The 17,381-nt window shown below is 47.4% G+C and overlaps 1 protein-coding gene and 1 pseudogene across 1 annotated transcript; both read left to right on the top strand.

Moving 5' to 3' along the window:
- Positions 1-1,732: 1,732 nt before the first annotated feature.
- On the top strand, positions 1,733-5,298 carry LOC139033456 (melanoma-associated antigen 9-like). The gene is made up of 6 exons (XM_070462649.1): positions 1,733-1,778; positions 3,235-3,440; positions 3,863-3,926; positions 4,275-4,341; positions 4,436-4,500; positions 4,592-5,298. Exons 1-6 carry the CDS (start codon positions 1,733-1,735, stop codon positions 5,296-5,298), a joined length of 1,155 nt encoding a protein of 384 aa, XP_070318750.1.
- A 10,053-nt stretch (positions 5,299-15,351) lies between these two features.
- Positions 15,352-16,161, top strand: LOC139033455 (melanoma-associated antigen 9-like; annotated as a pseudogene).
- The last annotated feature ends 1,220 nt before the right edge of the window (positions 16,162-17,381 follow it).

A 17,381-nucleotide genomic window follows, 5' to 3' on the forward strand; every position in this document is an offset into this window, starting at 1 on the left:
CAAAAACCAAAAAAGACGGGTATAGTTTGGGGGTCTTATGAGTGAGAAGGTTTTTAAAAGGTTCGGGAAAAATCCAACCATGAAAAACTTTAGAAATTTCCTTTTCATTTTCCCTCTCCAATTAATCTCCGGGGAATCGAAAAAGTGTGCTTTGGCGGGAACAGGAAAACCCCATTTGGGTTTTTTTCCTGCTTAGTCAAAATTTCACTAAAATTTTCCCCAAAGGGGAAATGACGAATTTTTTGGCACACATTCTACTCAATCTCGGGGAAATAATTGAACACTTTTTGATTACCACGCTCAGTCTTCTGGTAAGGATTTTAAAATTTGGATTCTTTGAAACTGGAAATTTGGACATTTCAAACGGGTGGGTCAGTTTCCCCTAGGGGGGTTAAGCCAAAAAAGCCTTTAAAAACGGGGCACGGGAACTTAAAATTCATACCCCTTTCAAAACCTCCGGGAGGTAAAGGGCAGGTGCAAAAATCCTAGCTGGATTTTAAAAAAAACTCCCCCGGGGTCCTTTTTTCCTTCTTACTTTTCACTTTCGATACCTGCCTCCCCATGAAGCTCATGGCTCCCGGGGGCCCCAAAACAGGCACCTGGGCAGGGGGCTCAGGAAATTTCCATCGTGGGGGGCACCTGTGACTCCCAGAGGGAGATGTGTCCTGGCATCAGGGGGGCATGGGCACTTCCCCCTTAAAGCCCTGCGAGGACGGGTGGGTAGAAACCCCACTGAAAGGGGAAAAGGGGCAGAAAGAGAATTAGAGGGAGTCGGGGGACCCCTCCCTGCCTTTCCCAAAAAAACCTTGGAAGCAAAAATCAGATCTTGCTTTTAAAAAGGGTGCTGATAAAATGGGGTGGGGGACTAAAAAGGAAATTTCAAGGCACATTTGGTTTTCTCAAAACCCTCAACACGGGAAAGGCAATTCCCCATCACAACTTTTCCCTACGGGCTGCTGCCCTTTTTAAAGAAATCGGGGACCCCTGAAAGGCAGGGAGAGCCCTTGCCCCCCCCCCTTTTCCCTCCCTCTGCTTCCCATGCTGCCTGCGGGGAACAGGGGGATCCTTTGAAAAACCTAAAAAAAATTTTGGGAAATAAAAACATGAATAATTCCCCCAAATTTTTTAATACAAAGACAAAAAAATTTAGGTTCACAAAAATAGAAATAGTGTTTGTTTGGGGGGAAAAGGGGCATCCAAATTTGTGTTATGCCTGGGGGGGGGATGGAAAGGTTTTTTTTGGATGCAGGGGGGTCCCACATCCATGGGGCTGAGCTCCCAAAAAAGGGGAAGGCCCTGCCTGTAACTGCTGAGGGGAAGATCTTCCAAATGCCGCCCCATTCGGGGTGGGGGTAAAAAAACCCGGGGGTTTTCCCCCAGTGGCACGGGCGAAGGTGGGTTTTTTTTAGGAGAACGGGCTCCCCTTCCTAGACCCTCCAACATTTTGTGATGCAGCCGGGGGTTGGAAGAGGAAGGATTTTTTTTGGATTCCGGGGCCCCTGCGGGATAAATTCCGGGGTTTTTGTAAAAAGCTAGATGGAGTTGAGGGGGGTGGAATCCCGGGGAGCAAGGGGAAAGGGAAAGCACCTAGGAGTCGGGAGCTGAGCTTAAAGGGATAGAACGCCCATGAGGACCACACAGTCCTCGCTCCCCTGCCCCCCTTTCGGGGGCCCAAACCTTCTCCCCTTTTCCCCTTCATCATTTTCAAGCGGGGTAAAGGAGAAGGGGAGACATGTGTGGGGAACTGTGCCGGGAACCTCTGCGGGAGAGGAGCCAAAGTACCGGGTGGGAACCATGGGCTCAAAGGCCCAAAAGGACTGTTACAATTCCCCCCTGGGGGGAACCGTCCCCCCTTTTTGGGAAAAAGCAGGGTCCCTTTCACCCCCATTAATAGATTTGGCCCAAATTAGCCACAAAGGCGGGGCCCAAGTTGAACCAAATTTTATTTTAAATTTTGGTCCCAGGGTCCGGGGCCGGTCAAACAAAAAAAAGGGGGTGTCCCGGGTTGGTAAAAATTAAGCTGGGGGAAGGGGTGGGGTTTTTCCGGGGCAAAAATACCCGGGGCCCAAATTTGGGAAAGGGCATAACCAACAAGGGGGGGACCCAAAAACGCCCTTTTCCCCCAGTTGGTGTCCCCCGGGGATTGGGGGGGAAGGGGGGGGCACTTTTCCCCTCGGGTTCCCAAAGGGCTATTATTTTACTTGGGGGGGAAATAATAAAGGACCGAGGGGGAAATTTTTCCGGGGCCCCTTTGGAGGGTGAAACCCAGGCACCACGGGCTCTCATATCCCAGGGTGCACCTCACAGGGTGTTTTGTGAAGCCATTGCCTGCTCCAGGAGACCACAGTTTCTGGAAGCTGGGGTTCCCAGGGCAATAAAGGGCTTTTGGGGGGAGGTCCCCTTTTGGGCCCAAGTCGGGGACTTTCCGTACCCCCCAACTGAAGAGGGGAAACCTGACGAGGACACAAGGAACCCCAAAGGACACAAGGACCCCAAGGAGGACACAAGGCCCCCCAGGGTTTCCCACCCCTGCTGTCACCCTAGCATCCCTGGTAACAGAAAAGGGGCCCCTTGGTAGCGTGTCCCTAATTTTTTGGGCACCCCTTCCTGACGGGTTTTGGGGCACCGGAAAAAAGGGGCAGAACTTAGAAGGAAAAGGGGAGGAAAGTGGGATTCTAAAAAAAGTCTGGGTAAAGGACTCTGGGAAAGATTTAGGGGAAAACCTGGACCCCAAACACAGAGTGGGCTCAGGGACACACGGGGTGAGATGACACATGCCCATTTCCTGACATAAGGGTCTCAGAGAGACTGGGGCCCTTTCATAGGGGGCGGGGCTTCGGGTGGGACAAAGGAGGAAATTCCAGGCCCTTTGGGGTTCAAGTTGGGGCCCCCTGGGGGGGACAAAGGGGGCCCTTAAACCTCAGAGAAAGCTGTCTCGTTTTTCGGTCCTTGGCAGCCGTGAAGTGGGACGAGAACGGGGCGTGGTCTGACTTCCTGCCCACCCGGGGTCCAGAGGGGGGGCATAAGGGGCGGGGCCTCATTTGGGGAGAGGAGAGACTCTGAAGCTCCCCCCCGGGAAGACAAGGTAAGGTCCCTGAGGGGGGAAATGAGGGGACCCCCAGGGAGGACTGCGGGAGCCCCACAGATCCCCCCCCCTGTCATCAGCCCTGGGAGACCCGGGGTGAGAAGAGCACACTGCGCCTGCCCTAAACTTTCAAATTTTCCGTTTCTCAGCGAGGGGGGACCTGGTTGAGGACCCGGGGCCCCAAAAACTCGGTAGGGAACGAGCCCCGCCCCCTCCCGGGGAAAGTCAGGTGAGGACCCTGAGGGGGGTAAAGGGAGCCGGACCCCAGAACAGGGGGGAAAACCCCGGGAAACCCCAGGCGGACGACCTCCTGCTGCTTTTTCCTGACATCGGGTCCCAGAGAGACGGGGACCTGGTGAGAGGGGGGGGGCCTAAAAATGGGGGACGGCCTTTTTCCCGGGCCCCTGCCTGGAATCCAACCCAGGCAAGGAAGGACTAAAGGGGGTTTTAAAGACCCCCAACACAGGGAGGGATTTTTCCCTTTGAGGGGGGTTTCCTAGAGGTTCAGAACGTGTTTTAAACCAAAGGGTGCGCAGTTTTCCCCGACTTCTGGCTTAAGGGCCCGGGGGTGAGGGTTCAGGCAGAGGGCAGAGGCTTCAGGTCCACAGATTTGGGGACTTTCCCCGGCGAGCTGAACCCCCCCCTTGTGGGTCCCTGCGGGGGTCCCCCGCTGGACGTTTAGGGGAGGAAACCCAGCATCCCAGCCTAGGAAACCCCGGGAGCCCTGGCACTTGCGGCCGCAAAAGTTGGGGCCCCTTCCCTGCTTTCCCCCTTTAGACCCCGGGGTCTTTTTTTGAGGGAAACTCCCGGCAGGCCCCCAAAGGGCCGTGGCTGGGGAAAGGTGGGCACTACAAGGGAGCTACAAGGGGACCACTTCCCCCACAACTGGGGGAACCTCAGAGCCCAGGGCTGTGCCAAAAATCACCCCCGAGGGGGCCCCCTTCCCAAATTTTTTTTACACACTCCAGGGAAACCCGGGCAAAGGCAAGATCCTTTGGCCGTGTCCCCGAGGTCCGAGAGCAGAGGGAAATCCAGGCAGTACCAGGGAAACAAGGTGGGGGAGGGGGCCCTGAATTAGCGCCAGGGGAAACCCTCCAGAACAGAGGGGACCCCACAAAGCCCTAATCCCCCCCACTGTGTCAGCCCCAGAACCTTAGGCTGTGCTGGCTGCCCTTCCTCCTTTGGGCAGCCAGGGGTCAGGCCACCCAGGACAAGGGCCCCTGTGAGGCCATAGAGCACCCCTCAAGAGGAGACCTGTAAGTGGCCTGTGTCGACCAGGGTGTATTTCTCATCCGAGGCCCATGGTTCCCAGTGTCCCCTGCCTCACTCCTGTCTGTGGTTCAATCCCAGGCCTCCTGCTCGTGGTCGAGATGAGCGAACGACAAACCCCCCGGGAAAACCTTTAGGAAACCCCGGTGAGGCCCCGGGCCCGGAGGAGGCGCGCTCTTGGGGGCTGAGGGGAAAGGGGGGGCCCGCAAACCCCCCCCAGCCTCCCCCCCCCCCTAGTCTCCTCATCAGTCCCTGTGGAGGCCTTGCCCCAGGAAGCTCTGAATATAATGGTGGCTAAGATGGTGAAGTGCCTGCTCCGCAAGTATCGAGCCAATGAGCCAACCTCCTATGCCGAATTGCTGAATACACTCCTCATGGATAATCCGGACCACTACCCGGTGGTCTTCTGCCAAGCGATTGAGTGCATTCTGCTGGTGTTTGGTGTGGATGTGAAGGAGGTAGACCCCAGAAGGCACATCTACATCATGGTCCCCAACCTGGGCCTCACCTGTGATGCAATGCAGAGAGGTGGGCAGGGCCTGCCCAAGGCTGGCCTCCTGGTGGTGGTCCTCACCCTGATCCTCCAGAATAGAGATCACAGCCCTGAGGAGGAGATCTGGGAAGCGCTCAACAAGATGGGGCTGTATGTTGGGAGGGAGCACTCCATCTTTGGTGAGCCCAGGGAGCTGCTAACCCAAGTGTGGGTGCGAGAGGGGTACCTGAAGTACCGACAGATGCCTAACAGCGACCCTGCTCGCTACGAGTTCCTGTGGGGTCCCTGGGCCTTTCTGGAGACCAGCAAGGAGAAATTCATGGAGTATCTGCTCAGGGTCAACCGAAGGGCTTTTAGGTCCTTCCCACTCCCTTCTGCAGAGGATTTTTGGGAGGAGGAAGAGGGGGCCCCCCAGCCAAACAGCACCAGGGTAATCTTTTCCCCCCTGTGATTGAAAAAACGGGGTGGTGGCCTTCTCAGTAATGAGGGCCTGGGCCACCCTTTGGGGGAAACCCCGTGTGTACATATTTTTTGTTCCTTTTCTCTCTGATGACATGGAGATTTACTCTGTTTTTTAGGAATTTTTCAAAATTTTATTTCAGCTTAAGGGTTTAAAAAACTTCATTTTCTAACTTTTTGAAGACTTTTATCACAAAAATTTTTTGTGCTTAAACCCAGTTTAAAAGGGCAAAAGTTTTGCCCGTTTTTTTGAAGGATTGGAAACCTCCCATTTTTTTTTTTGTGACCCTGAACATGGTAAATGAGATTGGATTTATAACTATTTTGGGAAAAATTTAAATTTTCTTAGCAGTAATGTTTTTTGGGAAAGAATTAAAAATAAAATGTGATTATAGTGGAAAAACTTTTTTTTCTTAACTTTTTGTCTGTCATTTTTTTAAAACAAGTTATCTCAGTTTAAATTTGGGTTTTTCCCCGGTTTATTTTTAAAAACAAAGGGGAAAATTAAACTGACTAAATAAGGGCCCCGCTCCCCTTTGGGTTTGTTTTTTTCCACAGAACTTCACAAGCCTGTGCTCCTTTACAGGGCCCCTGTTAGCAATTGGGACACTAGGAAAACAAGGACACCCCCACACCTAGAGTGATGATCTAAGAGCTGCAGTCACATGAGGGAAAGGGGAGAAATGTCCCCTAGTTCCACAAAAAAGGCAACACGTGGCGGGGCCCGGGGGGTTCCAGGAGGGGTCCCTCAAATGTCCCTTTCCCGACCTTTTTTTTTTTTTTTTCATTTATTTTTATTAGCTGGAGGCTAAATTACTTTACAATATTGTACTGGTTTTTGTCACACATTGACATGAATCAGCCGTTTCTGTTTTGTTTTTCCAACATATGGTCCAGAGCAATTTCATTGTCTAAACATACAACAATGACAACAAAAGACCTTTAAAAATAAGATTGTTGTCACCTGCTGCTGGCAGATTTTGCTTTTTTTGAAGGCTGATGGCATTCCCAACCTGGCAAGCTCAGAAAGCTCACATTCTTAAAAATACAAGGGGCTTTTTCGGAAATCCCCCAAATTCACCTAGTTTTTTTTTCCCTAGGGTTTTTTTATTTTGTTTGTGCCCAAAAATCCCTATAAGGGGGTAGCCATTAACCCCACTAAAAGGGCTGCCAGGTGGGCCCATCTTCAAAGGAGAAAAATTTTCACCAAAGAAGTTCTGGCACTGTTTTAGGGCCCCCCAACAACCCTTCCCCAGCCTGGAATCCCGACAAAGGGATTGAAATCTGCGGGGAACCTTTACTTTTTAAGTTTGTGAGATCTTATTACAGAACTTCCACAGGGCTTTTGGGAAACAGAGACCCCAAGGGGGGAGAAACAAAAACCCTTTTAAAGCCCCCCAGGAAAACCCGGAGAAAGGAGCAGTGGAAACCCCCAAGAGACTGACCAGACTTGTCTTTGAGTGATCGGGGTCTCCCCGGGGGAGGGCCCGGCAAATGAAAGGGGCCTTGGGGGTTTGGGCCACTGACAGCAGGGGACCCTGGGGGGGCGCAGCACGCGGGATTTTTGTCCCCTTGAAGAAGGGGTTTCCATTATCCTAAGCCCTATTTTTTTCCCCGGTTTAAACTGCAGGGAGGGAACATAGCCCCACTCATTACGAAAATTTGGGTTTTAAAAATTTATTGACATGTCCCCTTGCCCACCAGAGCAAGACCCAGTTTTCCCCACAGCCAGTCCCTCCCATCAGGAAGCTTGCACAAGCCTCTTATCCTCATCCATCAGAGGGCAGACAGAATGAAAACCACAATCATGGAAAACTAACCAAACTGATCACCTGGTTCACAGCTTTGTGCAACTTAATGAAACTATGTGCCATGCCGTGTAGGGTCACCCAAGATGAATGGGTCATAGTGGAGAGTTCTGACAAAATACGGTTCACTGGAGAAGGGAATGGAAAATCACTTCAGCATCCATGCCCTGAGAACCCCATGAACAGTATGAAAAGGCAAAAAGATATGACACTGAAAGATGAACTCCCCAGGTTGGTAGGTGCCCAATATGCTACTGGAGAAGAGTGGAGAAATAGCTCCAGAAGGAATGAAGAGGCTGAGCCAAAGCAGAAACACCCCAGTGTGGATGTGTCTGGTGGTGAAAATAAAGTCTGATGCTGTAAAGAACAATATTGCATAGGAACCTGGAATGTTAGGTCCATGAATCAAGGTAAATTGGAAGTGGTCAAACAGGAGATGGCAAGAGTGAACACTGACATTTTAGGAATCATGAACTAAAATGGATGGGAATGGGTGAATTTAATTCAGATGACCATGATATCTATTACTGTGGGCAAGTATCTCTTAGAAGAAATGGAGTAGCCTTTATAGGTGCCGTTAGAATCTGAAATGCAGTACTTGGGTGCAATCTCAAAAGTGACAGAATGACCTTGGTTCATTTCCAAGGCAACCATTCAGCATCACAGTAATCCAAGTCTATGCCCCAACCACTGATGCCAAAGAAGCTGAAGTTGAACAGTTCTATGAAGACCTACAAGACCTTCTAGAACTAACACCAAAAAGAGATGGCCTTTTAATCACAGGGAATCGTGATGCAAAAGTAGGAAGTCAAGAGTTACCTGAAGTAACAGGCAAGTTTGGACTTAGAGTACAAAATGAAGCAGGGCAAAAGCTAACAGGGTTTTGCCAAGAGAATGCACTGGTCACAGCAAACACCCTCTTCCAACAACACAAGAGATGACTCTACACATGGACTTCACCAGATGGTCAATACCGAAATCAGATTGATTATATTCTTTGCAGCTGAAGATGGAGAAACTCTATACAGTCAGCAAAAACAAGACTGGGAGCTGACTGTGGCTCAGATCATGAATTCCTTATTGCAAAATTCAGACTTAAATTGAAGAGGGTAGGAAAACCACTAGATAATTCAGGTATGACCCAAATCAAATCCCTAATGATTATACAGTGGAAGTGACAAATAGATTCAAGGAATTAGATCTGAAAGACAGAGTGCCTGAAGAACCATGGACAGAGATTTATAACACTGTACTGGAGACATTGTCAAAACCATCCCCAAGAAAAATGCATGCCAGAAGGCAAACAGATGTCTGAGGAGTCCTTACAAATAGCTGAGAAAAGAAGAGAAGAGAAAGGCAAAGGAGAAAAGGAAAGATATACCCATCTGAATGCAGAATTCCAAAGAAGAGCAAGGAGAAATAAGAAGACTTTCTTAAGGGAACAGTGCAAAGAAATAGAGGAAAACAATAGAATGGGAAAGACTAGAGATCTCTTCAAGAAAATTAGAGATACCAAGGGAATAATTCATGCAAAGATGGACACAATAAAGGACAGAAACAGTATGGACCTAACAGAAGCAGAAGAAATTAAGAAGAGGTGGCAAGAATACACAAAAGAACTATACAAAAAAAAAAGGTCTTAATGACCCAGATAACCACGATGGTGTGGTCACTCACCTAGAGCCAGACATTCTGGAGTGTGAGGTCAAGTGGGCCTTAGGAAGCTTTACTATGAACAAAGCTAGTGGAGGTGATGGAATTCCAGCAGAGCTATTTCAAATCCTAAAAGATGGTGCTGTGAAAGTGCTGCACTGAATATGCCAGCAAATTTGGAAAACTCAGCAGTGGCCAAAGGACTGGAGAAGGTCAGTTTTCACTACAATCCCATAGAGGGGCAACACTAAAAATTGCTCAAACTGCCACACAATTGCACACATTTCATATGCTAGCAAGGTCATGCTCAAAATCCTCCAACCTCCTTCAACAGTATGTGAACTGAGAACTTCCAGATGTACAAATCGGATATAGAAAAGACAGAGGAACCAGAGATCAAAATGCCAACCTCCATTGAAGCATAGAAAAAGCAAGAGAGTTCCCGAAAAACATCTACTTCTGCTTTCATTGACTACGCTAAAGTCTTTGACAGTGTGGATCACAACAAACTGTGGAAAATTCTGAAAGAGATGAGAATACCAGACCACCAAACTTGCCTCTTGAGAAACCTTTATGCAGATCAAAAAGCAACAGTTAAAACTGGATGTGGAACAATGAACTGGTTCCAAATTGGGAAAGGAGAACATCAAGGATGTATATTGTCCCCCTGCTTGTTTAACACATGCAAAGTACATCACACAAAGTGCTGGGCTGGATAAAACTCGGGCTGGAATCAAGATTGCTGGGAGAAACATCAATAACCTTAGATATGCAAATGGCAGACTTCCATGGTGGCTCAGATGATAAAGATTCTGCCTGCAATGAGGCAAAAGTGGATTCCGTTCCTGGGTTGGGAAGGTCCCCTGGGGGAGGGCATGGCAACCCACTCCGGTATTCTTGCCCGGAGAATCCCCATGGCCAGAGGAGCCTGGCAGGCTGCAGTCCATAGGGTCACAAAGAGTCAGAGATGACTGAGTGACTAAGCACAGCACAGCATGGAAATGACACCACTCCAAGGGCAGAAAGCCAGGAGGAACTAAAGAGCCACTTGATGAAGGTGAAAGAGGAGAGTGAAAAGCTGGCTTAAAACTCAACATTCAAAAAACTAAGATCATGGCATCCAGTCCCATCACTTCATGGCAAATAGATGGGGAAAAAATGGAAACAGTGACAGATTTTATTTTCTTGGACTCCAAAATCACTGTGGACAGTGACTGCAGCCATGAAATTAAAAGACACTTGCTCCTTGAAAGAAAGCTATGACAAACCTAGGCAGCATATTAAAAAGGAGAGATATCAGTTTGCTGACGAATGTCTGTCTAGTCAAAGCCATGGTTTTTCCAGTAGTCGTGTGTGGCTGTGACAGTTGGACCATAAAGAAGCTTCGGCTCAGAAGAATTGATGCTTTTGAACTGTGGCACTGGAGAAGATTCTTGAGAGTCCTTTGGACTGCAAGGAGATCAAACCAGTCAATCCTAAAGGAAATCAACCCTGAATATTCATTGGAAAAACTGATGCTGAAGCTGAAGCTCCAATACTTCGGCCACTTGATGCAAAGAACCAGCTCATTGGAAAAGACCTTGATGCTCCAAAAGATTGAGGGCAGTTGGAAATTGGAGGTGACAGGGTGAGATGGTTGGATGGCATCATCAACTCAATGGACATGAGTTTGAGCAAACTCCAGGAGAGCTGAAGGATAGGGAAGCCTGGCTTGCTGCAGTTCATAGGGTCACAAAGAGTCGGACATGATTGAGCCACTGAACAACAACAGTAACTCTATTTTGACTTTAATTATAATTTTCCCTTAATAGCCTAAGTGACTGTCACCTGTCAATGATGTTAGTATTTCTCTAGGTATGAGAAGATGCAAGAATCAGGGCTCATAAAAATCTCCTGAAAGTGTCTAACTATCTGAAGGGCTCTTCTGCCAGTTTTTCCAGAGCACAGAGTGCCTCATTCCTAATTTCCACACTGAATTCCTTTCAGGGGGTTTTGAAGATCAGCAGCTTCAGTGGACATGATTTAATCTTTTGTGGAGATAGATGGCAAGTTCCAGTTTCCAACTGGCAGAGTCCCTTCAGGGTCATGAATCTGACCATGGTTTGGGGGCATTACATGACCATTTTCCCCCATGGTGCTAGGAATGCTCATTCCCAGGCCTTGTGAAAATTTTGTTAACAGGCCACTCAATGTGTTGTTACTGAATTAGGCACGGTTCAAAACAGTATTCAAAATTCAAAACAGTATTTAAAATTCACTGGACAACCTGTACTTACTAGCCTCTTGGTCCACAATAATATTCCCTTTTGTTTTTTCACCCCATATCTAGAGTTACACCTTTGCAATCATTGATTTCATGTGAAAATGTATACTATCATTTTATCACTGATTCAGTCACACATTTGGTAATGTAAGGGACAACAATTTTTTAAACTGTCAATACAGAAAAACAATGTAGCTAACAGTAATAGTAAGGTCATGGGCTTCCCTGGTGGCTCAGATGGTGAAGAATCTGCCTGCAGTGCAGGAGACCTGGGTTCAATCCCTGGGTTGGGAAGATCCCCTGGAGAAGGGAATGGCTACCCACTCCAGTATTCTTGCCTGGAGAATTCCATGGACAAAGGAGCCTGGTGGGCTATAGTCCATGGGGTCACAAAGAGTCAGACACGACTGAGCAACTAACACTTTCAGTTTTCAATAGTAAGGTCATAAGTATGAACTTAAGTCAAGAACTTCCATTATGTGTAGCCCAGTATATACCTAAGTCATCTGACTTAGTTTGTTCTGTACCAATCCTTATTTCTTAGGGAAACTATATACTGGCATTGTCCATAAGGCACCCAGCCTGTTTTCTAGTATTACTAGACTGATTATCCTTAGTATGATTTGGTTGTTCCCAGCATAGAGGAGACTTGAAATTACCATAGCCTGATGTTAACTACATAAATTCATTCCACTATTGTGAGAGGTGTTATTCCTTGGTTGAAATTTTGTTTGTTGCTCTGATTGAACTTGAGTAATAGAGGAAAATTTATATTTATGGCCAAGGTCAGAGCTGGCATTATTAATTGATAAGGTGAGGGGATCTTATCTCATAATATCAATAGTGGCCTGAACATGACTATATTTGTTTTTCATTTCAGATAGATTTCCCAAGAGTCAACAATTAAATCCTTGGAGAGGAGAAACCCACCAAAGTAACCCAGAAGTGCTAGACACAGATAACTGATACAAACCCAATACTTGGATTGATTTTTAAAACTAGCATATGGTCATGCCTATGATTAAAAAAACATTTGATTCACTTGCAATGGTCCAAGAAGTCAAGAAAACAGTATGAAGACTCATACAAAGCAGGTCGAGGATCTTGGGTAAGTTGTCTACTTCTGATGTCATCTTTTTTTTTCTCATGTGAGTGTAGTTTTTCCTCTGAGCATAGTTTTAAGGTGATTTTGAGATCAGCAGTCCTCTCTACAGGGCAATCCATAGCATGGGAACTTTGTGAGTGGAAATTAATCGAAGAGTTGATTCCCTTTGGTTATACTGTGCATGAGCTTGTTAAGAGCACCTTAAGTTAAGAGGACCTTGATAAGGCTCCATCTGTCCAGGTCAGTGATAGTCTTTTGAATTATGTCTTCTTCAGAATCCTCTGGTTAGAGGTCATGGGGCATCTGATCTTTATCCAAAGATAGATTAATGAGCTAAGCATCTGATCTTTATCCAAGGATAGATTATTAAATTAGGCTTTAGGAACAAATTTAGAGTGTCCCTTAGTAGCTCAATTAAACTTTTTAGCAATGTAACACAACAGCAAGGAACGAACTGGGAAGTGAGCCTTACCAAATATAGACCTTAATTAACAATTCTAGACTTTAATATCTCAGTTGAGTTCAGTTGCTCAGTCTTGTCCGACTCTTTGCCACCCCATGAATCACAGCACGCCAGGCTTCCCTGTCCATCACAAACTCCCGGAGTTTACTCAAACTCATGCCCATCGAGTCAGTGATGCCATCCAGCCATCTCATCCTCTGTTGTCCCCTTCTTCTCCTGCCCCCAATCCCTCCAAGCATCAGGGTCTTTTCCAATGAGTCAACTCTTTGCATGAGGTGGCCAAAGTATTGGAGTTTCAGCTTCAGCATCAGTCCTTCCAATGAACACCCAGGACTTATCTCCTTCAGGATGAACTGGTTGGATCTCCTTGCAGTCCAAGGGACTCTCAAGAGTCTTCTCCAACACCACAGTTCAAAAGCATCAATTTTTCGGCACTCAGCTTTCTTCAGAGTCCAACTCTCACATCCACTAGTGAAACAAAAAAAAAAAATATTTTTCTTCATTGTGAGAGCACTAACCTCAAACTCAGGGAAGGTTTTATGCCATCAAATAAACATGAGTTTTCTCAGGGGGCTAGGAAAAGCCAACTGGCCATCTTGGATTTCCCATAGACATGACTGGCTGATTTAAACAATAATTATTCACTTAGCCAAAATAACAATGGAAGATTTCAAAGGCACTTCAACATCTTAAGAAAACTTGTTACTGCTGTTGTTGTTGTTCAGTTGCCAAGTTGTGTCTGACTCTTTGTGACCCCATGGACTGCAGCACACCAGGCCTCCCTGTCCCTCACCATCTCCCAGAGTTTGCCCAAGTTCATGTCCATTGAATCAGTGATGCCATCCAACCATCTCATCCTCTGTTGCCCTCTTCTCCTTCTGCCTTCAATCTTTCCCAGCATCAGGGTCTTTTCCAATGAGTCAGCTCTTCGCATCAGGTGGCCAAAGTATTGGAGCTTCAGCATCAGTCCTTCCAATGAGTATTCAGAGTTGATTTCTTTTAGGATTGACTGGTTTGATCTCCTTGCAGTCCAAGGGACTCTCAAGAATCTTCTCCATCACCACAGTTTGAAAGCATCAATTCCTTGTTGCTTTGTCTTCTTTATGGTCCAATTCTCACACCTGTACCTGACTATTGGAAAGATCATAGCTTTGATTATATGGACCATTGTCAGTCAATTGATGTTTTTGCTTTTTAATACACTGTCTAGGTTTGTCATAACTTTCCTTCCAAGAAGCAGTCATCTTCTAATTTCATGGCTGCAGTCACCATCCCAGTGATTTTAGAGCCCAAGAAGAGGAAATTTGTCACTGCTTCCACCTTTTCACCTTCCATTTGCTCGAAGTGATGGGACCGGTTGCCATGATATTAATTTGTTTTTAATTTTAAGTTTTAAGCCCGCTTTTTCACTGTCCTCTTTCACCCTCATCAAGAGGCTCTTTAGTTCCTCTTCACTTTCTGTCATTAGAGTGGTATCATCTGCATATCTGAGGTTGTTGGTATTTCTCTCCCAGCAATCTTGATTCCAGCTTGGAATGTCGTATGATGTTCTCTGCATATAAGTTAAATGAACCGGGTGAAAAGACACAGACTTGTGGGGTTCATTTCTCAATTTTGAATCAGTCACTTGTCCATTATAAGGTTCTAATTGTTGCTTCTTGACATGCATACAGGTTTCTCAGGAGACACATAAGATGGTCTGATATTCCTATCTTCTTAAAATTTTCCAGTTAGTTATGATCCACACATTTGGGATTCCCTGATAGCTCAGCTGGTAAAGAATCCACCTGCAATGCAGGAGACCCCAGTTTGATTCCTGGGTTGGGAAGATCCCCTGGAGAAGGGAAAGGCTACCCACTCCAGTATTCTGGCCTGGAGAATTCCATGGACTGTAGGGTTGTAAAGAGTCAGACACTACTGAGCAACTTTCACTTCACACAGTCAAAGGCTTTAGCGTATTCAATGAAACAGAGATAGATGTTCCTCTGGACCACCCTTACTTTCTTTATGCCCGAATGAATGTTAGCAATTTGATCTCTGGTTCCTCTGCACAGACACTCTAGGATGTCTGGCTCCAAGTGAGTGACTCCACCACTGTTGATATCCAAGTCACTAAGATCTTTTTTGTACAGTTCTGTGTATTTTTGCCATCTCTTCTTGAATTGCCAGGGGAAAAGTGAGCACTACAAGTCAGCCCCGAGAGGACCACACACCCCAGAACCAGGGGGACCTCACAGAGTTCACCCCACCTTCCAGCACAGAAGGCCTAGGGCTCTGCTACAGCTGACACTGGATATGAGCCTTTGTTACCTCTCACGAGGACTGCAGGAAACTAGAGATGAAGACCTAGGTCTGAGAATGTGTCCTGAGGTCACAGGGTACAAGGTCCAGGCAGTGTGAGGAGTCAAGGTGAGGCGGGCACCCTTAGTGTGCACCAAGGGCTCCCCATCCCAGAATACACGGGACCCAACATGCCACAGATCACTTCCCCTTTCATCCCATGAAATACTGGCTATGCTGGCTGCACCCTTGGGCACCATCTCACTTCCTCACTTGACAGGAGAAAGTCGACCAAGGAGGAGCGCCCTTGTGAGGCCCAAGAGCAGCCCTCAGGAGGGGATCTGTAAGTGGCCTGAGTCAGAGCAGGCCAGGGTATGTTTCTCAACTGACCATTTACCACCCGCCCCTCCACCAGGCCCGTGGTCCCCATCTGTCCCCCTGCATCACTCCTGTCTACAGTTCAATCCATCATCATGCTCATGGTCGAGACGAGTGAACTCAGCAAGCCCAAGGAAGACCTTCAGGGCCAAAACCAGGCCCAGGGCCCAGTGGAGGCGCAGCTCATGGGGGCTGAGGCAGAGGAGGCCTCAACCCCTCTGGCCTCCTCCTGCCCAGTCTCCTCTTCCTCTGCTGTTGCCCATGCAGAGTTCTTGCTCAAGAAGGCTCTGAATTTGATGACAGCTAACCTAATGGGTTTCCTGCTGCTCAAGTATGACAACAAGGGGCCAATCTCCCAGGCCAGAATGCTGAATATGGTCCTCAGGGATAACCAGGCCCACTTCCTGGTGATCTTACATAAAGCCACACAGTGCCTGCCGCTGGTCTTTGGCATGTATGTGAAGGAGGTAGACCCCAGGGAGCACATCTACTTCCTGGTCCCCACCCCCACCTCAATGAGATGCAGAGGGATGGGCAGAGCATTCCCAAGGCTGTCCTCCTGGTGATGGACCCGAGCCTGATCCTTCTAGCAGGGGACCTGACCCCGAGGAGGAGGTCTGGGGAGCACTTAGCAGGATAGGGAGGGGGTGTCTGGAGTGAGCACTGCATCTTTGGGGAGCCCAGGAAGCTGCTGACCCAATATGGGTGGGGAGGGGTACCTGGAATGCCAGCAGGTGCCTGACAATGACCCAGCTCACTTTGAGTTCCTGTGGGGTCCTCGGGCCTATGTGGAGACCAGCAAGTGGCAAGTCAGGGCATTTCTGCTCAGGGTCAAACAAAGGGCTTTGAGGGCCTTCCGACTCCTCTCTGCAGAGGCTGAGGGGGAGGAGGAAGAGGGGGCCTGAGCCAGAGCAGCAGTCAGGTGATCCTTCCGTCTGTGATTGAAGAGGAAGCAGTCAGCCTTCTCAGAAGTGAGGGCCTGGGCCAGTTGGGGGAACCAGTGTGAAGCATCTTTGTGTTCCTCTTCTCTACGATGACATGCAGATTCATCTCTCTTTTCTTTAGGAATTTTTCAAACTTTGGCTGTTTTAATAGAAGGCTAAAAAAACTTCAGTGTCTTAGCTTCGTAAATGATGCTGATCACAGTGTGTTTGTGCTTACACAGTTCAAGAACAAGAGTTTTGCTCTTTTTTTAAAAGTGATTGGGAACTCTTCCATTTTGTTTTGTGACCCTGAACAAGATGAAATGGAATTGGAATAGAACTATTTTGGAAATGTGAAAATACTTAACAGTAATATCACTGGGGCAGGAATTATGACTTAAAATGTAACTGAGGTGAGTTCTTGCTTCTTATATTTCTCGTCTGTCATTTTATACAGTTAAGCTATCCCCGTTCAGTTGGACTTTTGGGGTTATTATTTAAGAAAGTAAAAAAAAAATCTGATCCAACTTAAGTTCCCTGCTCACTGGCTCATTTATTCCACATTTATTACTTCATGGAGCCTGTGCTCTGTGGAAGGCCCTGTGTTAGCAGTGGGGACACTAGGAGAAGCAGGACACCCCAACACCTAGAGTGATGATCTAAGAGCTGCAGTCACATGAGGAAGGTAGAGAGACATCCCCTAGTCCTACAGAAAAAGGCAAAATGGGGGGGGGGGGTGTTGGGTCTCCAAAGAGCACTCGAATGTCAGTGCCTGAGCCAGGGTGGTTTGGGGCTTTGGGAAGCTGGGTTCCTTCTGTGGAAAGTGATTGTAATGAGGGTGGGTGGTGACAGCAGCCAGAATTATACACAGTGTCTCATGAGTGAGAAGAATATCTGAAATGGGACATACACATTAGAAGATCCTCTTCTGTCCTAGATGAATTTCCTGGGGCAGGAAGGGAAAGGACACTTTGGTCAGAAATAGACACTTGCTTATGCTGCCTGATCTAAGTACACCAAAACTTTCAAAATGGGGAGGGGTGAGTGGACTTTTATTTGCTGCACAATCTACTCAGTCTTGGGGAATATAGTTGAAAAAGTCTTAATAAGCACCCCTAAACTTTTGTCTGATTTTAATGGAATACCATCTTTGAAACTGGAGGCTGGGCACTTCAACTAATGGATCAGCTTTTCTAGGTGGT

This window comes from Odocoileus virginianus, unplaced genomic scaffold (assembly GCF_023699985.2).
Source record: "Odocoileus virginianus isolate 20LAN1187 ecotype Illinois unplaced genomic scaffold, Ovbor_1.2 Unplaced_Scaffold_7, whole genome shotgun sequence".
Taxonomy (NCBI): Eukaryota; Metazoa; Chordata; class Mammalia; order Artiodactyla; family Cervidae; genus Odocoileus; species Odocoileus virginianus.